We start from the raw sequence: 21,884 nt of genomic DNA, 5'->3' as shown, positions 1-21,884 counted from the left end.
CAGGAGCAACATTGCTGTCGGCCTACCTGGGGCTGCTCCGGGTGAGCCCCACTAGTGCAGAGGCATTACAGAGTGACCAGAAGCAATACTGGGGAGACCAGGCGAAACAACAGAGTCACAGCGGAGAGGCCCAAGTGCCACTCAGCTTCAGCCTGGCTGCAGAGTCCAGTAGAGGGAAGAAAGCTGTGTCACCATGGCCGGCACAGGCACCACTATTCTAGAAGCACCCAGAAGCTATCCCTCTAGCAGTTGCTTGTGTTCCTTGGTTCGTATGCATGACATATTCTTATGTAATTATAAACATCCAAACATATATTTATAGTCCAGCCTTTCGCTAATGCCGTGCAACCTACACGCCCACCTCTTCCTGTAATTATGATTTATGGAGACCGTGAGACTTCGCCAACCTCTCACTGCTACTGATTTAACTACTGTTGGTGACACTTACGCCAAGAGTCAGGAGCTGGCAAACCACTGCCGACCACTCAGATGCTGCCCACAGCTGTTTGCTATAAAGTTTCAGTAGAACACACCGATGGTCACTTATTTACGCCGTCTCTTTTGCAGGACAATGGCACAGTCATTCACCGCAGCAGGGAACCCTCTAAAGCCTAAATAAACTACTCGCTGTCTGGCCTTTGGCTGAAGATATTGCTGGCCCCGGCTGTAGGACCCTCAGTGGGCACTGGCTATGGCACTCAGCACTCCTGCTTGCTCTTCCGTGCCAGAGGGAGGCCGATGGGCCTGACAAGCACTGGCCACTGGCTGCTGTTCACAGGCACGATCTGCCTGGCTCCCCTCCCCTTCCCCAGCTGCACAGTGAAAGAAGCACATGGAAGGTTTGCAAAAGCCTTTTGAAAAGAGGCTCAGTTTTATGCTGGGACAGGAGAAGTCCTGACTTGTAGAGCTCCAGATGAGGCAGCAGGTGTTCTGTACATCACCTCTGCCCCAAAGAAAGAAACACAAGAGATCAGACAGCCTCTACCTTTCGGTGCGCTTCCCCAGTCACCACCACAGGAAGCCACAGAGAGGTGGCCAAGGGGACACCCCCCACGCACACTGCAGCGGCAGGCTGCGGGTTAGCTGCTCACTTGTCCAAGTCTTCATCCAGCGACTCGTAGGAGTTTTCATAGCACTCAATACGCCTCATGAAGTCCTCGGTGGCCTCATCGCTGTCCCGGTTAACATAGTCAGGACTGCCCAGCTTCACTTGCTGCCAGAGCCAGACACAGAGCAAGGACACATCAGGACTGGAGTCCAGACAGAGCCCAAAAGCAAGGACACAGCTAGGCAGGGATCAGGGAGGTGGGGCCAGGCCAGGCTAGGGCTGGAGACCTGAGGCTGAAGTCAAGCTGGGGACTACTCCCATCAGGAGTGACTCTGAAGCTTCCAGGTCTGAGTCAGTCTCTCACCCCGTGGCCTAGAGGAAACCTAAGGCTCTTTCTCTACCTGAATTATCTTTCAAACCAACATGGCCTTTTTATTTATTATTATTATTATTTTAAATATTTATTTATTATGTATACAATATTCTGTCTGTGTGTATGTCTGCAGGCCAGAAGAGGGCACCAGACCTCATTACAGATGGTTGTGAGCCACCATGTAGTTGCCGGGAATTGGACTCAGGACCTTTGAAAGAGCAGGCAATGCTCTTAACCCCTGAGCCATCTCTTCAGCCCTATTTTTTGTTTTTTGAAACAAGGTTTCTCTGTGTAGTCCTGGCTGTCCTGGAACTCACTCTGTAGGCCAGGCTGGTCTCAAACTGAGAGATCTGCTTGCCTCTGCCTCCCGAGTGCTGGGATTATAGGAGTGTGCCACCACTACCCAGCTGACATGGCCACTTTTTAGATATCCAGGGAGTACAAAATAAGAATGGGAAACCAGTCTGAGTCTTAAATAGAAACACCCAGCCCACACGTGGCGGCAGCTCCTCCTGCTGTCGAGGGATTGTGGGAGAGGAGAAGGGAGAGAGAAGGGATACAGGCCCATGAGGCACACAACCCTCCTCCGCACAATTGCTCCTCAGGACTCCAGGCTCCCCTGCCTCCCCACTCCCACAAAATTCAAGCTCAAAGAAGGTCAGCCCAAGCAGCAGCCCAGACCTGGAGAGGCACCTCACTGTCACCGTCGTCCACTGCCACCCAGCACCTGCCTTGTCACCATCCCAGGGAGGTCAGATGCAGCACTCACCACGATGTTGGCAGCTATGACCTCAGGATCCACACAGATAGATTCAACAAAGAAGGTCTACAGCAAGGCCAGAGGACCAGGGAAAGGAGGACAGAACCACAGACATGGTTAGTGCTCTGCGCTTCCTCCCAGGGTCTCTCCCTTCCACCCATGGCCATGCTGACCAGGCCTGAGCATCCTCTAGGGGATGTCACTACATCCTGAACTCCCCCACTACAGTCTTGGAGAACAAGCTCCAGGAGAGGAAACTACACCTTCATCTCAAATTACACTCCACAACCCTAGGGCCCAGCACCAGGAGCCTGAGAAAGGAGCAGCTGAGGGCCCAGATGTGACACCCAGGAGACCTCACCTTGTAGCCGTTCTGTTCCCCAAAGTTAAAGACCATCGCTCTTCGTTCTCGCGTGGTATTGGTTGCATCAAAAACCTAGGACCGAATTAGGGGGTGAACTCAGGACTCTGGTCCTGAGGAAGCAAAAGGCTACCCAAGGCTGCAGTACAGACATCTCTGTGGACTGGGCTTCTTGCCAGGATAACTGCAGCTCGGGCCATCAACCTGCCTGCCTCTGGAAGACTCCACAGCGGACAGAGTAGGCGCTCAGTTCATGTTTGGCCAGCCGAACACTAGCAGAACTGGTTAAGCCTGGTACTATGGTCTGGATGTGGTTTTTCTCCTAAAGGTTCATGGTCAAGCCGGGCGGTGGTGGTGCACGCCTTTAATCCCAGCACTCGGGAGGTAGAGGCAGGCGGATCTCTGTGAGTTCGAGGCCAGCCTGGTCTACAAGAGCTAGTTCCAGGACAGGCACCAAAGCTACAGAGAAACCCTGTCTCGAAAAACCAAAAAAAAAAAAAAAAGTTCATGGTCAAGTTTTCCCATTCCCAAGAGAGATGCAAGTCTGGCCTACCCAGCTCTGTGGTTTCCTAGCTCCAGATGTCATCTTTTCCTCCCTCAGGACTCCTGCCTTGATGCTATCAGATCCTTAACAAGGGTTTGGGGGGTGGGATGGGGTGGGGATGCCCAATCTAGAACTTTCAGTCTCAAAACTGTGAGTTAAATCTGTTTTGTGAGGGGCTGAGACAGGGTCTCACTATGTAGTCGGATGGCTTTGAACTTACTGTGTAGGGCAGATTGGCCTAACTTGCAGCAATCCTCCTGCCTATGTTTTTCAAGTGCTAGGAATACAAGTGTATTCCACCATGACTAGCAACAAACCTTTTTTCTTTTCTTTTTTATTTTATTTTTGTTTTTTATTATATTTAAAGAGAGAGTGGAGCTGGACAATGCTGGCACATGTCTTTAATCCTAGCACTTGGGAGGCAGAGGCAGGTGAATCTCTGTGAGTTCAAGGCCAACCTCTTATACAAAGAACAAAGTAAGTTCAGAGACAGCCAGGGCTGTTACACAGAGAAACCCTGTATTGGGTGGGGGGAGAGCACTGGCTTGCTCTTCCAGAGGTGCTGAGTTCGATTCCCAGCAATCACATGGTGCCTCACATCTATAGTGGGATCTGATGCCCTCTTCTGGAAGTAGAGGCAGGGCACTCATACATAAGATACAAATAAATAAATCTTAAAAAGACAAAAACTGGAGCCACATTAAAGACGTGGTGACCTACACTCAGGAGGCAGAGGCAGGCGGATCTCTGAGTGTGAGGCCAAACTGGTCTACAGAGTGAATTCCAGGGCTATAGGTCTACATAGAGAATCTCTCTCTCTCTCTCTCTCTCTCTCTCTCTCTCTCTCTCTCTCTCTCTCTCACACACACACACACACACACACACACACAAAGAAAGAAAACAAATTAAAAACTGGTTCCACCAAGGTTTCTAAAAAAGGCAGCTAAGAAAATGGGAGGTAGAGGGAAGCTACATTGCGAGAAAACAGTAGATGGTAGAGGCAGTTTATTAAAGAAATAATTTTTGAAGCTGGATGGTAGTGGCACACTCCTTTAATCCCAGCACTCAGGAGGCAGAGGCAGGCGGATCTCTACGAAGTAGAGGCCAGCCTGGTCTAGATAGAGCTCCCGGACAGCTAGAGCTACATCATGAGACCATGTTTGGGAGAGAAAAAAAATCAGAAAAAAAAAAAGATACTTCTGCTAGGCAAGGCAAGTATTTCCCAAGCACTCTGTTGTTTAGAAGTGGGGTTGCAGGCACCTCAGGCTGGTCTACAAGTCCCTAGACTTGTCAAGGGTGCTCTGCTTCTCCTGTCTCTACCACCACAGCACTGAGCTACAGGCTCACACCACACCCCACAGCACTGAGCTACAGGCTCACACCACACAGCACTGAACTACAGGTTCACACCACAGCCCACAGCACTGAGCTACAGGCTCACACCACAGCCCACAGCACTGAACTACAGGCTCACACCCCACAGCACTGAACTACAGGCTCACACCACACCCCACAGCACTGAACTACAGGCTCACACCCCACAGCACTGAACTACAGGCTCACACCACACAGCACTGAACTACAGGCTCACACCACACAGCACTGAACTACAGGCTCACACCACAGCCCACAGTACTGAGCTATAGGCTCACACCACACAGCACTGAGCTACAGGTTCACACCACACAGCACTGAGCTACAGGTTCACACCACACAGCACTGAGCTACAGGTTCACACCACACAGCACTGAGCTACAGGCTCACACCCCACAGCACTGAGCTACAGGCTCGCACCACGCTGGAGGTCAGTCCTAGGTTCCACGCCTGCCAGACCAGCATCTACCCACTGAGCTACAACTGCAGCCACTCTACTGAAGAAAACATATCTGTGGAGTTCACGCTAATAACACAGTCAGCTGGCTGGAGAGATGGCTCAGCAGATAAGAGCTGACTGCTCTTCCAGAGGACCCGGGTTCAACTCCCAGAACCCACATAGCAGCTCACACCTGTCTGTAACTCCAGTTCCAAGAGAACCTGACACCCTCACACAGACATACACACAGGTAAACCAGTAATAAACATAAAATAAAAATAATATAAATTATTAAAAAAATGAGTCAGCTGAGTAAAGTGAAGGGGACCTGAGTTACAGGAGCTCGTCCCAGAAGAGATGAGAAAGGAGGGGGCTGGAGAGATGGCTCAGAGGTTAAGAGCACTGACTGCTCTTCCAAAGGTCCTGAGTTCAATTCCCAGCAACCACATGGTGGCTCACAACCATCTGTAATAGGGTCTGGCGCCCTCTTCTGGCCTGTAGGCATACACACAGACAGAATATTGTATACATCATAAATAAATAAATAAATAAATATTTTTTAAAAAAGAAAGAGAGATGAGAAAGGAGCCCACAGAGTGGTGGCAGTGCCAGAGCCATGAGTGCAGGCTGGAGTTAAGAGTCAGAGAGCTCTAGCAGGCACAACTCCAAGAGCGTGGTAAGGAGGACACAGCTCTGGTGCTTGCATGTCCAGGCTGGGCCCTTCCTCACACATTCCCCAGCTCTGCCCAGTCACACACTTCATAGGACTGCAGGGTCACCACTCTGGAAGACTTTCCTATCTGGCCTCAGCTGCTTTCTGGAATAGTAAATTATGGGAAGGGCAGGGCAGGGCAGGGCAGGTAGGGCAGGGCAGGGATCCCTGCACCAGGGGACCTGTCATATGTATGAAAGACAGGTATGCTTCATGTCCTAACTTCTAGAAGGAAGAACCATGCGAGTTAAATACACATCCGGGAGCAACGGTTGGACACGCCTCCTTCGGCATAGCTTCTGCATGCTTCTCCCTCTGGCTGGCACCCTCGGGCATCCAGGGGCACAGCCACCCCACCCTGATTTCCTTCCAGGTGCCTGATGAGCAAACAGCAGACAGGGTGGTGGTGAGGAATACTATGTCTCACTGTCGGCTGTTTCTAGGGTGTCACACTCACCGCCACATGTCCTCCCTCCTCACTGAGGAACTTCCGGACATCACAGAGGGCTGCCAGGGCACACTGCCTTCAGGGGAGAAGACAAAGTCAGTCTAGCATCCAGTCACTAGCCCTACTGCAGACAGGCCTGAAGGCAGCCTGAGGGACCCAAATGCATGCGGTATGTAGAGGCACACAAGGGTGAGCATGGGTGTGACTCTGAGTAACGCACAAGCAAGAATGAGGCCACATGTGCACACAGCACACACTCTCACAGACAGCGTGACTAAATGTGTCCAGGGGTTATGTATGTATGTGAACACACCCATGTATACTTATGCCATGTAGGCTTATGTGTATGTAGATGTGCATACATGTGAGGTTATGCGTCCGTGGTGTACATAGAGAGCTCGTGGATGGTAAGAAAAGAGAACAGGAATGTGCCTGATGGGATGTGTGCATGTGCCTTTACATATGCATGCCTGATTGTCCCTTCCTCTTGTCTAGTTTCATGTATATGAATATGGTCTAGCTTTTGAGACCTCAGTAATGTGTGTGTGTAGCTAGGCGTCTCGGAAACACAGCCCTTTCTTCCCAAGCTTCTCATTTTTAAGTCTCTGGTCCCACCACACACAGTGGCAATGCCTGAAATCCTAGCACTTGGAAGGAGGAGACAGGAGGAAAAGATGTTCAAGTCATTCTTGGCTATGTAGCAAGTTCATGGCCAGCCTGAGCTATATCATCCCATCTATTTCAAAACAAAATAGACAAAAATGCCTTCTGTTTCTGGGCTGGGATGCAGGACGATGGAAAGCTGTTGTTGTTGTTTGATTTGTTTAATGGATTTTTGGTCCTTGGTCTTTTGAGGCATGGACTCATGCTGCCCAGGCTGGCTTTGTGCTGTTTGGCGGCTGCTGGCCTTGAACTCCTAATCCTCCTGCCTTCGCCTCCCAAGTGCTGGGACTGCAGGCATAGAACCAAACTCAGCTGTGATGGAGGGTTCTTAGTGGTAAAGACTCGGGCTCAAAATTAGGTACTTTAATCGTGAAGTAGCCTGCACAGAAGGGTGTGAGACTCCCGGACTCTTTGAGCCTCAGTCCCCTTACCTATAAAATGGGGACAATGGATATCAGACATCAAGTGCACAGCAGAGTCAAGAATCAGTACAACTCCTAGCTTCTAGTCTTAACCTAAATGTCAGACTCCCTTTCTAGGTGCCTCAGCCTCATCCCACCCCTATGATGCAAGAGCAAAGGAAGCAAGTTCAAGTACACAGTGGGGTGCTCCTGCCCCCTCGTGGCCATAGAGGGGAGAAGTAGCTGCACAGTGGCCTCTAAATTTGAGGAAGTCAGGAGAGCCTAGCCTAGCGCAGCTTCTGGTACTGTCCTACCAGCATGGCGAGGCCAGAGTCAGTCTGTGCCACCTCAGGCTGGCAAGACGCATGTGGTGGTTAGCTTTCATCGTCAACTTGACACAATCTTACAATCACCTGGGAAGAGGCTCAAGGACTGGCCGCCCAGGTCAGGTGGGCCTGTCTGTGAGGGATTTTATTTTTAAGACTTGTTTATTCTATGTGCAATGGAGCTTTGCCTGCATTTATGTCTGTGTGAGGGTGCCAGGTCTCCTAGAACTGGAGTTATGGACAGTTGTGAGCTGCCACATGGGTGCCGGGAATTGAACCCAGATCCTTGGAAGAGCATCCAGTGTTCCTAACTAGTAAGCCATCTCTTCAGCCTCTGGATTTTACTTTAATTGGCTTGACTGAAGTGGGAAGGCCCACCGTGAACATACGGTGACACACTGTCACGGCCGGGTCTCAACTGTGCGCTGAGTGAGAAAGCAGGCAGGGCAGGTAAGCACACACGTATTTATTGTCTGTTTGGCACGGTAGGTGTGACTAGCTGCTTCAAGTTTCTGCCTTGACTTCCCTCGGTGGACTATAATCTGGTCCAACAAACCAAACAAACATTTCTCCCCTAAGCGTTCTTTTTTTTTTTTTTTTTTTTTTTTTTTTTTTTTTTTTTTTTTTTGGTTTTTCGAGACAGGGTTTCTCTGTGGTTTTGGAGCCTGTCCTGGAACTAGCTCTCGTAGACCAGGCTGGTCTCGAACTCACAGAGATCCACCTGCCTCTGCCTCCCGAGTGCTGGGATTAAAGGCGTGCGCCACCACCGCCCGGCTCCTAAGCGTTCTTTCGGGTGTTTCTGCCTGGTGATTTATCACAGCAGCTGAAGTGAAAATAGGAGAAGGCTTTTTTTGTTGTTGTTGTGAGACAGGGTCTCACATTAGCCCTGGCTGTCCTGGAACTCACTATGCAGACCAGCCTGGCCTTGAACAAACAGAGACCTGTCTGCCTCTGTCTCCCAACCGATGAGAGTAAAGGTGTGTGCTACCACCGCCCAGCAGGACAGGGCTCTTGACCACCCCACCAACACCTTCTCAAAAAATTCAAGTCTGAACAGGGAGGGGAGAGCGATCACATGAAAATTTCTATCTCATGAGTGTCAACCACTCACTCCACAGCACCCAAGCCACGCTAAACTAAAACTAAGGTATGTGCCAGGCACAAAACAAGCATATTCCTGTACTCATGAGAGCGCCTCTTCTGGGGCAGAAGAGGAACTAACATGCATCCTCCACAGAGGCCTGGAGTAGACAAAAGCAGACCTCCGAGCCATACAATGGCCCCTGACATGCCCTGGCTAACCCTCTTCCCTCTCTGAAGCTCCACCCTCCCTTCCCACAGAATGTCCTTACCAAAGTCCTTAATACTAGGGAGGGATGAGACAGCCATGAGGAGGCTACACACAACTTCCCCATAAACCCAGCATATGCCAACCTTTCCACAACCTGAGAGGTTAAGAAGCCAGCCTAGAGCCGGGCGGTGGTGGCGCACGCCTTTAATCCCTTTAATCCCAGCACTCGGGAGGCAGAGGCAGGCGGATCTCTGTGAGTTCGAGGACAGCCAGAGCAACATAGTGAGGTTCTATCTCAAAAAAACTAAAGAAAAGAGAAAGAAAAAACAAAGATGCCAGCCCCTTCAGTCTGCAGCATCTAGCCAGCCCTGTCAGTCACACAGCATGGAGCCAGCCCTGTCAGTGATACAGCATGGAGCCAGCTCAGTCTGTCACACAGCACTGAGCCAGTCTCGTCAGTCACACAGCATAGAGTCAGTCCTGTCAGTGATACAGCATGGGACCAGTCCTGTCAGTCACACAGCATGGAACCAGTCCTGTCAGTCACACAGCATGGAACCAGTCCTGTCAGTCACACAGCATGGAGCCAGCCCTGTCAGTCACTTAGCATGGAGCCAGCCCTGTCAATCACACAGAATGGAGCCAGCCCTGTCAGTCACACAGAATGGAGCCAGTCCTGTCAGTCACACAGCATGGAGCCAGCCCTGTCAGTCACACAGAATGGAGCCAGTCCTGTCAGTCACACAGCATGGAGCCAGCCCTGTCAGTCACACAGAATGGAGCCAGTCCTGTCAGTCACACAGCATGGAGCCAGCCCTGTCAGTCACTCAGCATGGAGCCAACCCTGTCAGTCACTCAGCATGGAGCCAGCCTTGTCAGTCACTCAGCATGGAGCCAGCCCTGTCAGTCACTCAGCATGGAGCCAGCCCTGTCAGTCACTCAGCATGGAGCCAGCCCTGTCAGTCACACAGCATGGAGCCAGCCCTGTCAGTCACTCAGCATCAGACTGAGCTGCTAGAGCTCAGCAGTAGCTCCTGCACTCGCCAGTAAGCAGGCTCCAGAGGCAGCGAGAAGGGGTGCTTCTCAGCAAATGGGTGGTAACTTATCAAGCCATCTCTACAGCAATGCCCCACCCCAGCCCTCACCACACTTACTTCCTGATTTTCAGGCCTTCCTCATTCTCTGGGAGGAAAAACTCAAACGATTTGTATGTCTTGACCATGTCCCGGCGATACTGGCCAACGTTGAATTCTAGGGGGAGAAGAGACTTAACTTTCACAGGACAGCAACTCTACCAACCCCTGCCCAGGCCCGTCCCCAGGCCCTGCCACCACCAGCCTTCTCTCTCCCTCCCTCTATAGTCCTCCCACAATTCCACTGGAGCCTCACCCCGAGTAGGCACACCAATCCAGTTGAGGTACCGGGTCAGCTTCTTAGAAATGTAGGTTTTGCCCCTGGCTGGTAGGCCCACCATGACGATGAGCGTCGGGCAGTTGGTCATGCAAACTGGAAGGCAAGCAGCAAGGGGAGGGTTAATTTGGACTGTCACCTTGATGGGATCTAGAATCACCATGGAAACAAATCTCATTCTATGAGGGAGTTCCCATTAACTGAGGTAGAGAGACCATATGTGGGCAGCACCATTCCCTGGGCTAGGGTCCTGAACTGCAACAAAAAAAAAAGAGAGAGAGAGAGAGAGACAGAGTCAGAGACAGAGACAGAGACAGAGAGTGAAAGCAAGTAAGCGGAGCATCCATTCACCTCTCACTTCCTCACCTAGGAAGCAAGGCTACCAGTTACCTCAGGCACACAGGTGTATGTAAGGCCTAACCAGCCAGGCTAGCAGCTAAACACTCTAGGGAGCTGCCCACTACCCAGAGGACAGCAAAGCCAATGCCTGCCTCCCTCAGCCAAAACTCCACTCCCTAATCTCCCCATCTCCACATGTTGTGACAGCTGCACTGTGGTCCCCCTTGAAGTTCTCTTTCTCTTCAAAGCTCCGCCTTAAAGTTTTCCCTTCTGCAGGGACCTCCTTCCCCAAGGACACCTCCATGTGCCCCTGGGGCATTTCACCCCTACTTGGCCACCTCATGAGTGACTGCTAGCTCTGGACTGATACTGATTATTTAGAGTACTTATGTGTGACTGTCCTCCAAGCCGAGCAGCCACCAGCTGCGCCCCTTTGCGAAAGCATTATCCTGGCTAGGTTGGCTGGCTGCTTATGTCCCCTCATGGAGGGGTGCGTAGGGTCTAGAGACCCTCTCCTGAGAATCCACTGCTTTCTACCCTGCTGTATGCGCCTATACCCATGTACGTAACCCCTCACTTATGCTCTGGAAGAAAGTCCAATGAACTCATTGGCTCTTCAGAGGGAACTTGTGTAGAATTTTGCGCTAGTTTGTCATTGGGACCTTGGGAGGAGGGGTAGACCTTGTTTATGTCCCCCCAGGGAAGGAATTTTGACCCAGTAACCCTGGAGTGCCCTGCCACTCTTGTTCCTGCCCTGGCACCGCACTGATGCTCAGTAATACGAGCAGGGAGGCAGCTAGGAGGACAGCAGGGTAGGGCCACAAAGGGCCAGACCAGAGGCCCAGCAATGACGATCCTCTTCACAATCTCACATGCTACCAAGCCAGGGTGTCAACCAGATAATCTGCCAAGGTTGGAGGTAGGGAAAGACCTGCCCACAGCTTCCCTGAGCGTCAGCGGCCTACGACTGACACTAAGCAGCAGGCCTGCCTATGACTCAGCTCAGCTTCCAGCGTGGCCAGATGTGGTCCCAGGAGTCCCAGGAACCTTCTCGGCATCACCCATACGACAGAGCCAGTAAAATCATAGGGGACAGACTGCTGAGCGGATGTGGGGAGCTGGCCCTCCTCTGTCTGCCCATTTAGTTGCCCTCCTTTGCCAGACCATCAGGAACCCCCATCAGCTGTCTCTCTTAGGACATAGAGACCTGGGGACAGCTCTGCCTGTCAGCAGTCAGGCGAGCCTCGGTTCCTACTTTGGTTGTGACACCTTCTGGTAACTCGGAGTCTTGGTGACCTCACCAGCATGATCTTGCACTTTCCCCACGGAAAAGCTTCTGGGAAACTGTGCCCTTTGCCTCGCCTGGCAGCATCCTGGACTACGGCCACAGGTGTACTCAGCACCGACTGCACTTAGGCCCAGGATGTAGGCAGCATCATTCCTGTGCATGACCCAAACTGGGAACTCCAGGGGAGGCCAGAGGGGACGTGGGCTGAAGGAAGAGTGAGGATACTTGCAGAATAACCTCAGTATTGGCTAAGGTGAGAGGAAGCTGAGTTAAGCAAGTTCCTGCCTCCTCAGGGCCAGCAGACTGCTCGAGTCTATTTGCACAACTCCTGCCCACGCTGACCAGGAGCTCTGAAGCAAGTTAAAGAGAGTACATCAGCCATTTACCATGGGAATCCATCCATCTGCCTGTCCATGCTCCTCCTGATGGGTCCCCCCCCCACACGCACGCACGCATGCACCCACACCATTGCTCCCCCAGTGTTCATGACTTCAAGATGGAGGTACTGTACTCATTCTTCACATCTGCTTTAGTCAGGGTGACCATTGCTGTTATAAACACCATGACCAGAGCAACTCGGGGAGGAAAGGGTTATTTGGCTTCCACATCACAATTCATCACTGAAGCAAGGCAGGACAGGAACTCAAACAGGGCAGGAATCTGGAGGCAAGAGTTGGAACTGAGGCCATGGAGGAGCGCTGCTTACTGTCCTGGAGATCATAGCTTGTTCAGCCTGCTTTCTTATAGAACGCAGGACCACCAGCCCAGGGGTAGCACCAGTCTTAATGGACTGGGCCCTCCCCCATAAAGTCACTAATTAAGAAAATGCCTTATAGGCTTGCCTGAAGGCAGACCTTCTGAGGACATTTTCTCAGTTGAAGTTCCTTCCCTCTTCTAGATGACTCTAGCTTGTGTCAAAGTGACATAAAACTAGCCAGCACAGCATCTATTTTCCTGGAGCAGACCTGGGCCCCTCTCATGGCCACAGCCTCATCCCACAGTCTTTGGTAACTTCACTCCTCTTCCCCATTCCTATCCATGTGCAAGGTGGGCAGTCAGCCGAGCAGACTGGAGCTGGGCACAAAACAAGGCAATAAATTAGTGATCACCTCTGCTCCTCAAGATAAGCTCCCAAGAAATAACCCAAAGCAAACCAAAGTTCAAGAACATTCGTGGCAGCTCTGCTTACAACAGCATGATGTGGTGATAATCCCAGGAGAGGAAAAATTACAAACAAAGGCAGAACAAAAAAGGATACACTATAGACCTTGAGAGCTACGGTCCAAAGCGGGGGTATGCAGTCAGAAGACCAGCCCTGAGCCCACAAGGACCCCAACATCTAGCAGCCAGGACAGTAGAACACATTGTCTGTAACATCATCCACACAGAGAGAAGGAAGTCTGAAGACATGCCAACTCAGCCCTTTCTGGTTCCCTTCCCATAGATCCATGGAAGGCCAGAGAGCCCTAGGAGCCCCAAGGCCTGAGACTGGTAGCAATGGAAGTGGCTGCCAGCCTACCTACTTCCAGACACTTCCACCAAAGGCAGAGCCAAAGTTCCTGGAGTGGACTCTGGGTAGACTCCTGAAATGACTGGACCTGCTCCCGCCATCTTGGCCAGACTGAGGAAGGAAGACTTCTTAAAAATAAATAACATGCTGGCAGCGGAGGTATTCGCCTTTAATCTCAACACTTAGGAGGCAGAGGCAGGTGGATCTCTGTGAGTTTGAGACCAGATTGATGTACAGAGCGAGTTTCAGAACAGGATCTAAAGATACAGAGAAGCCCTGTCTCAAAAACAAACAAAAAATTAAACACATGGCGTGGCAGTCCCATTCAAGGACAGAGTTGTCTCCTCTGCTGCCTTGTGCACACACACAAGTCCTGTCCCACAGGGGAATCATGGCATCTTTTCACATTTTGGCTGAAAAAAGTCATCAGAAGTTGGACATAGTAGCACATGTCTTTAATCCCAGCATCCAGGAGGCCAGCCTGGTCTACATAGGGAATTCCAGGGCAGTCAGGACTACACAGAGAAACCCTGTCTCAAAACAAAACAAACAAACAAACAAAACAAACAAACAACAACAAAAAAAAACCCCACTTGTTCTTGCAAGGGACTGGGGTTTGAGTCCCAGCCAACATCCAGAGGATTACAAGATTACAAGGGTCCCTAACTCCAGTTCTAGAGGATCTGATGCCCTCTCCTCACCTCTAAGGACATCAGGCACACACACAGAGCACAAAAACACATGAAAACAAAACCCTCATACACATAAAAGAAACAAACATAAAAAACGTAAAAAAAAAAAAAAAAGAAAGTGATATCTTGTTACTAAGGAGGTGGAGCCAAGAGATCCATCCACAAGGCCATCAACAGGAGGCCTACATAGTAGGTTCCCTGGTCAGCTGTCCAGAGCCTGCTCAAGGAGACTACATTCTCAAAAGCAAAGGAAAAACAATGTCCTAACTGCCTTGGTCCTGGGGCCCCTCCTTATCACCTGTCCCACCTCCTTCCCACAGAGCTCCTAAAGGTCTAAGCTGGCATTCCAATGGAAAGAAAGGTTAATAGCTTCCAGACATGCAGGTGTGCATCTGAATTTTGTAAATTATAAAATTTTATCAACTGCTTATGGTGTCTGAGGGTGGAGAACATGGCTTTGTCATTCATCCACAGTACCCCAAGAAGCTGGAGACTAGACACCAGAGGGAACCTACTGCCTGCCCCGATTAGCAGTAGGCACTGTTTCTTCCTTCCCATACACCCCTGCGGTCAGACTAAACTTCCCCACCCTGGGTCTTTACTGTCCTTACTGTCTTGCAACCCAGCCCCGAGCTCACTATGCAAAAGGCAGAACGCCGCACAGGTGCAAAGTGGATGGGTGTGTTGTGTGTGACCTCCAGGACCTCCGGCTGGGGCCCAGACTCTCATTCCCAGGCACACATCTGCAAGCTTCATCCCCGGCCATGTCACCTCCTACTCCAGGAAAGCAGGATTCTACAACCCAGACTATTCCAACACTCTGACCTGACAAGCCCTCCACTTACACAAGAACCACTTTGGTTGGTTTGTTAGTTTTCTCTGTGTAGTCCTGGCTGTCCTGGAAGTCACTCTGTAGACCTCGCTGGCCTCAAACTCAGAGATCCACCTGCCTCTGCCTCTCCAGGATTAAAGGTGAGTGCCATGACTGCCTGGCACAAGAGCCACATTTTAACCCTACACTTAGAGCTTAGAGAAAGACATATAGTCCCACCTCAGGAGCAGATACCTGAGCAGGTCCCGCCTCTGGGCCTCAGCTCCAGTACTGAGGGGCTGGCTCAGGCTGATAGCTCAGTCCCTTACTCTGAAGAGCAAGAGGCATTTTTTTTTTTTTTTGTAGCCCTGACTGTCCTGGTACTCACTACATAAATTAGATATATTCATGGAGACCCCTCCTGCCTCTGCCTCCTGACTGCTAGGATCAAAAGTTTGTACCACCATGCCCAGCTTGCTCCCACATGTCAAGTATCCATCCATTAGAGGTTCAGGCAATGGTGGTCTCATCCTACGGTTGGGGGTCTAAGGTGTTAGCTCCTTTCCCAAGACCACAGAGTTGGTCCAGGATGTGACCTGAGTGCTACTGGCCCCACAGTCCAGGTTCCTACTCCTCCTGTAGCAGGTGCGGCCACCCCTGGTCAGGATCACGGTATTAACAATGGCTGGCAAGGAGCTGCCTCAATGCTTCCAAAAGGACGGCTGGCCAGGCTAACGGCACAGTCCCTGGGGACTCAGAATGTGTCTGGACAGCTATGGCTCTACCAGTGGTGGTCAGAGCCACCACTCACAGGAACACAGTCTGCTTGGGAACCACAGCCATCTTATGCACACCTTCTCACCCCCACTCTCCTACGGCTCTCCTTATGGTAAAGGTCAAAGTCGTGGCCTCAGGCTGGCCTTGGCGACTGAAGCCTAAAGGACCCTCCCCTCCCTTATCACACACAGCAGCCTTCAGGATGGCCAGGAGACCCGGGCACGTCACACAACAGCCTGATCTCCTTTCCATATCTGCGCCACCAGTTGGACTAGATGTTCTCTGAGGTCTTTGCCAAGCTACAAATTCATTACAATATTTGAATTACTCCTGAAACATTTTTTCTTTTCCTTGTTAATAAAAAAATCGCAGAACAAACAGAAGGCCCAAGGAAGTCGGTGAAAACACCCAGCATCCCAGAAGAGGTGAGTCACTTAGCAATTCGCAAATTTCCGCACATCCCCTGGACGTTCCACCCTCCTGTGCAGTCACTACCTATGAACTCAGGGGAGTGCTTCCAGTTCCAGAGGCACAGAGCTAGGATCATATGGTGTGCTGTCCCCACTGGCTGACAACTGGACTCCCCTGAAGTTCCTCCCAAAACTTTGGTTTTAAGACCAAGGAACACTTGTCTTGCTGAGGACTATTAGGCTTTCAAAAGTCCTCGGTTCAGAGACTTCAATTGCCTTGTCTAGAGCTACACTGCTCGGTTTCCAGAGCGAGCAACGAGCAGCAGTCACGACGCCAAAGTCGTCTCTATATCCATCCAGGCACTGGACAGCTTGGGTCATGGTGGCCAGACCTGGTCTCCAACAAACTGACATGTCCCCTCACACCTGTCTCCACTCCTGCTCCACCACACTTTAGCTTCTGCGGGCCACTGTCACTGCACCACTGTCACCCCGCCTCACCTGTTCCCAGCCTCTCACCTGTCCCCGACTCCGCCCATCAGGCACAACAGCCTCACCTTGCCTGTTTCTCTACCTGTCTCCTGCCTTTCCACTGGAGACCCTCTCCCAGGCCGTCTACCCACCCATCCGGGTTCATCGCCCTCCACCTCTATCTGCGGACCCCGTCTTACCACCCCGCTGACTGGCGTGCAGAGCGGGTCGTCCATTGCTATACGGCATCCAGATCTTCTTCAGGGGATTCTGGGTCAATTCCCGTGGGGACGCCATCCCCCGGCTGCGATGAATCGGACTGCGCTGCTTCGCACCCAGCAACCGGGCCACCTCGGGCCACCCGAGGTCCCGCCCCTCGGCCCCGCCCCTCCTCTAGCGGCTCCTACTCCTGTCCATCTTCCCGCAGGCCCACCCCAGTACTATTAGGCTCCACCCAAACTGAAGAGGCACTGGCCTACGACTACGCATGCCCAATTTTCTTACTGCCTCTTTTTGGACTAAGCGCGCCCCGTCCTTCAAACCAAAGCTAATAACGCGCATGCTCGATTCCCAAGGCGTTTGACACCTAGTTTATGCAGGCCCCACCCCGGATGTGAAGTTTCCAGCGCTCAAGCGGCTTGTTCGTATTTGCATATCCCCGCCCACGGTCCCCTTTTGGGCTCCCCAGTCCCGCCTCCAAGGCGTGTGCGGCCTCTGCTCCCTGAGGAACGTGACCCCACGGTCGCCTGGTGAGCAGGGTATGAGGCCGGACGGGGCCTGCGTGACCCTCAGAGCCAGGATCGTCTAGACTGCTTGGCTCTTGGCCCCTAGTGGCTCTAATGTTCTGGCAGTCAACCTCCGCTGCGCCCTCCTGGACCTTCTCGGGGTCCTCTCAACTTTTCCCACCCTCGAAACTTCCCCCGTCCACGAGTTCAACCACGCAGAAAATGTTCCCTTATCTCGGGGACAGAAACACAGGATACATCTCCAAATCGACCGTGTTTGGCATGGCTCTTGGGGAACGTGGGCTGCCCACCTGGTACAAATATATGACCAAGCTATTTGGAGACTCACTAAGCCCTGGCAGTATTTTGATTCTCTTCCCAGGATTTACATTTTACCAATTACAATTTTTTTTCCTTTTGAGGGAGGATGGTCAGGGCCTCTTGTAGCCTAGGCTGGCCTGGAATTCAATATGTAGCTGAGGATAACTTTGAATTCTGATCACCCTGCTTTCTCCTCCCAAGCTGTTATTGCTGCACAATGTTTATACAGGGCTGGGAAGTGAACCTAGGGCTTTGTGCATACTAGCTAGGCAAACATTCTATCAGCTGAGCTACACTCCCAGTCCCAATTACATTTTTGGAACGAGTTTGTGCATTTTTTAAAATGAATTCCTGTCTCTCCATCAGGAAAACGAGATACAGACATCAATTTTACAAGATTGTGGTACAGATTAAATGTATCAGTCTCAGGAATCTGCTCCTAACGTGTAGGCATTCTCATTCATTATATTATCGCCCTCCCTGCCTTTGGAAATGTACCTGGGCAAGCACCAAGGGCCAAGCTTTGCAGCTCAGGCTTAAAGGCTAAGGCGCTGATAGGAATAACTCCCCAACCTGGGTGGGCCGGGATGAACACGACTCTTCGGTGTCTGACCCCCACCACAGTTTCTCGCCCAGCCCCACCTCTCCAAACCACACTTGCTGCTCCAGGCCCCACCAGCACAGCTCGAACCTCCATCTCCGTTTGCTGCCCTCTAGTGATGGTTTCCTGCTTCCAGCTCTCCAGATGCCCAGACAGAGCTAGGGACGTGAAAAACAAGGCTGACCTCATTCCCAATCAGTGCAACATCCCTTCCTGTCACCTCCTGTCACCTCTGCTTTGGGTCAGGTGACCAGGTCCCAACCCAGCTCTGGAGAGTTGGCAAAGACCCTCAGGACCACTGTGACAATGGTAACCACTACACAAGGAGGTGTAAGTGCAGGAGCCCACCTTGTGCCTCCCTAGTACCGGTTCTAGCTGGTTACTTTGAGAAATACCCTGCTCCAGGCAAGTGGTTTGTTTCCTCTTCCTTGTTCTCCTGTGGCTGTGTCCTCCCTCAATCCCCAGCAGGAGGTGGGCAGCTTGGAGCACACCCACAGATGGCTCATATGAGCAGGGTTCCTCGTGTGCACATCAGCTGCACCTACTTCTCCAAAGTCACTCACTCTGTTCCTGTTTGTATCTCGGTCACTGACGAGGTCACCTTGGGACCACATTTGACCTCAGAAATCTCAGTGTGGCTCACTGGGACTCATCACAGACTGACTTCGTAACATCATGTATACCCAATCCATTCTCTTCCCCAAAGCTCCTGGATATTACTCAAGAGCTGGTAGGCAGGGCAGAGTAGGGCAGGGCCAGGGGCCAAAGACATCTCCACACCCAGTCTGAGTCTGGTTTCAGGAAATGTGGATCTATACCTCCCACTCTTCTCGGCTCACCCCGGGCTGACCCAGACACACCCTCTCAAGTCCATAGATCCATCTAGGAAGCCATAGGTCACCATCATGAGCCTAGGCAACCTTACCAATGCCAGGGTCTACATCTGCTCTGAGGACTACTCCCCATCTCCCCTTCCATGGCCTCATTTCTTAGGTAAGAAGCTGCGGATGCAGGTGGGGAGGAGACAAGATAGCAGAGCCAGCCCATGGTGCGAACGAGCAGGACTCAACTCACCTCCCAGCCTTCAGAGCCTCACCTATGACTTCCTTCATCGCCTTACTTCTCACACCTAGGCTCTTGCTTGTTCCCTCTGCTGGAATGCCCTGGAATCCAAGCTCTCTGCTCCCCCAACATCAGCAGATGTCCAACAGACTAGCCCTCGTGGCTTTTCCCTATTCAGGGTACTCAAAGTGCACCCATTACCCTGTCCCGTGCACAGGATGTGTTGGGATGCCATTGTGCACTCAAGTATGAACTCGGCTAGCTCAGCCCTTCTCCACCATGAACCTAACTGGCCTGACCCTAGATGGCTCCCTGGGCACCTTTTGTACTGACCAATGGGCTGCCTCCTAGTAACCCTATTATAGAAGCCATTTGATCCAAGTCCTCAACCCTCGCTTCTCAAGGCTCAAAATCTTGCCACTCTCTATCTTCTGCCCCATCCTGGCTGTACCAGTGAGCCACCATTTACAACAGCAAGATGCAGGGCCCAGCCCTACCACACAAATGCACGCTAGCATGCTCATGCATACACACAGAACATACATATTCATTAGTTGGCCCTTGCTCTTCCTCTTTATTCCCTGACCAGATGCTGCTTTGCTGGGTGCAGGGACTTCCCAGGAGTCCTAGCTTCCTCTGGCCATTTTCAAGAACTGTCCCCACCATCCTTCTGAGCCCAGAGTTCACAGTGTGAGGTTCCACTTTGGGGATCCAGCCATGTGAGTGGCAGCTTGGGAACCCTGATCTGTACTTCTTGATTCTAGCCTGGCACAGGGCACACAGTAGGTGCTGCAAGTGATTCAGAGCTAGCCAAGGTGCCAAAACAGCTCAGAAAGGCTTATGGGAAAGACAGAGTACACAGTAGGTGTGTAGAGAAACTCAGGACCAGCACAGAGCACATAGTAGGTGCCCTAGAAATACAAGCTTAAAGGCTAAGAAGGCATTATCTGAAAAACTTCCCAAACCCGGTTGACCCTGATGAACAAGACCCCTTGGAGGCCAGCAAGGGGTATACTGGGGAGAGCCTCAGGCAGTTCCAGCTGCCTGGCCCTCCCCCTTGGCTAAAGGAAGATACTATTTATAGTCATCCCACCTTGGTCCAGGCCCCTGTTCCCAACGAGGCCCCAGTTTTTTCCACCCCTCAGGCCGTTGATAGACTGATGCCCTCTCAGAGCACTCTGAGAGACTTCCAGCGCCCTCATGCCCCCTCCAACACCATCTTCACTACACTCAGGTCTTCTCCCAATCCCCACCGTCCCCAGGCTACCCAGTGCCTACCCTGCCCGTCGCTCTCCCGCCCAGGGCCAGTCAGAGAGGTGCCTCCTAATGTACCTCTGTCCATCCTGCCACCGAACTGTCCAGGGCCGCCGCCCCCACTCCCCAACCCCTCCCGCGATTCGGCAAGGCTAAGGAAACCCCGCCCCCCCCCTTGCAGGCTCAGAAGAAAACGGCCCCGCCTTTCCAACCGTCCTAGACCCGCCCCCGAGGGCTGCTTTGCCCAGTGAGGTTGCCAGCAGCTGCACTCTGCGCTCAGGCCAGTAGCACTTTTTTTTCCAGTCGGAGCTGCCGGTAGCACTCAGGATCTATCCGGTCGTCTCTCCTGAACGTGTTGTCGACACTACTGGGAGCTCCTGCCTCATCCACAGGCAAATAGAATCACACGCCCCAGAAAGTCAATCTCTCCACTCGAGCAATGGAATGGGGGGGGGGGGGGCGTGAAACCTACTCATTTTACAGTGAGCAGGTCAGAGGGTAGGGAGCGAAGGTGAATGGAAGGGCAGCAGAGAAGCCAGGTGTGACTCAGCCCTCATGTGTCACTGCCTGGGTGACTCGGTGCATCCTACCTTTCAATCATCTCCCATTTATTGAGCACCTCCTGTAGCCACAACTTTCATGTACACCATGTCACTCTGAGCTACAAGAAGCTTGGTGGCATCACTCTGCTTTACAGTCGAGGAAGTTGGGGCTCAGAAAATGGGAGCAGCTTTGCTTCGGACAGTTCATCAAGGAGAGCATAGAGTTGGCTTGGAGCTCCAGCTGTATCCACCCCCTCTCTGAGCCAGGCATGTCCATCGACCTGGCAGGGCTGCTGGGTGTATCTAGGACAATGCTTGGCTGGGTATTGTGTGCAGATTTGGGAGTCAAACACCCTTTTTCCCCAGTCCTTCTCACGTGTCTCCAACCCTTGCTCACACAGAGCTGTCAGAGATTTATAGCAGGCAGACACACACACACACAACTGTCAAGGTCAGATTTCTCACGTGTGGCCATCTATGCCTTTGCCTGGAAATGTCTCTGATAACTACATCCAACTAAGTGGGGTGCTGCCTAACAGAGTGCAAAACACGGGGTGACACATGCTTGTAATCCTAACACTCGGGGCAAAGGCTGAAGGATTGCTACAAGTTTGAGACCAGCCTGGTCACATAGCAAGTTCTAGGACACGCAAGGGTTTCATTGTAAGACTGTCTTTAAAAACAAACGCACAAGACAAGCATGTGGCCCTTGCCAGCACCCTCTCCTGTGGAGACCTCAGGTGGGGCCTGGGCCGGTGGGCTTTAGATGGATCTTGGGTGCAGTCTCAATGTTGGGTCCTCGCCTCAACATTTAATGATGGAGCTCACATGATAGTATCTTGATGCTCTGTGACTGCCAGTCACAGCCAGGCATGACATGGTTCTATATAGCAAACATACATACAAGTGTTCAAGATGCCCAAACACATGT

At 51.8% G+C, this 21,884-nt stretch overlaps 1 protein-coding gene across 4 annotated transcripts in view; it reads right to left on the bottom strand.

Moving 5' to 3' along the window:
• The window catches only part of Pfkfb4 (6-phosphofructo-2-kinase/fructose-2,6-biphosphatase 4), a 37,841-nt gene extending 17,320 nt beyond the window's left edge, over nt 1–20,521 (bottom strand). The window contains exons 1-7 of one of the 4 annotated variants that reach the window (XM_057767611.1): nt 20,490–20,521; nt 10,130–10,246; nt 9,895–9,991; nt 6,069–6,135; nt 2,543–2,617; nt 2,191–2,247; nt 1,092–1,213 (exon numbers count right to left, since the gene is read on the bottom strand). In XM_057767611.1, coding sequence (XP_057623594.1) covers nt 1,092–1,213; nt 2,191–2,247; nt 2,543–2,617; nt 6,069–6,135; nt 9,895–9,991; nt 10,130–10,246; nt 20,490–20,499 — 545 coding nt within the window. In that variant the 5' untranslated portion in view covers nt 20,500–20,521. Of the gene's footprint in view, nt 1–1,091; nt 1,214–2,190; nt 2,248–2,542; nt 2,618–6,068; nt 6,136–9,894; nt 9,992–10,129; nt 10,247–12,288; nt 12,307–16,648; nt 16,798–20,435 lie in introns of those variants that run through there. The other 3 variants (XM_057767610.1, XM_057767609.1, XM_057767612.1) reach the window with 3 other exon arrangements.
• Between the last annotated feature and the right edge of the window lie 1,363 nt (nt 20,522–21,884).

This window comes from Chionomys nivalis, chromosome 4, assembly GCF_950005125.1.
Source record: "Chionomys nivalis chromosome 4, mChiNiv1.1, whole genome shotgun sequence".
Lineage (NCBI taxonomy): Eukaryota > Metazoa > Chordata > Mammalia > Rodentia > Cricetidae > Chionomys > Chionomys nivalis.
Note: the sequence above shows the minus strand (reverse complement) of the source record. Positions and strands in the feature narration are given on the sequence as shown.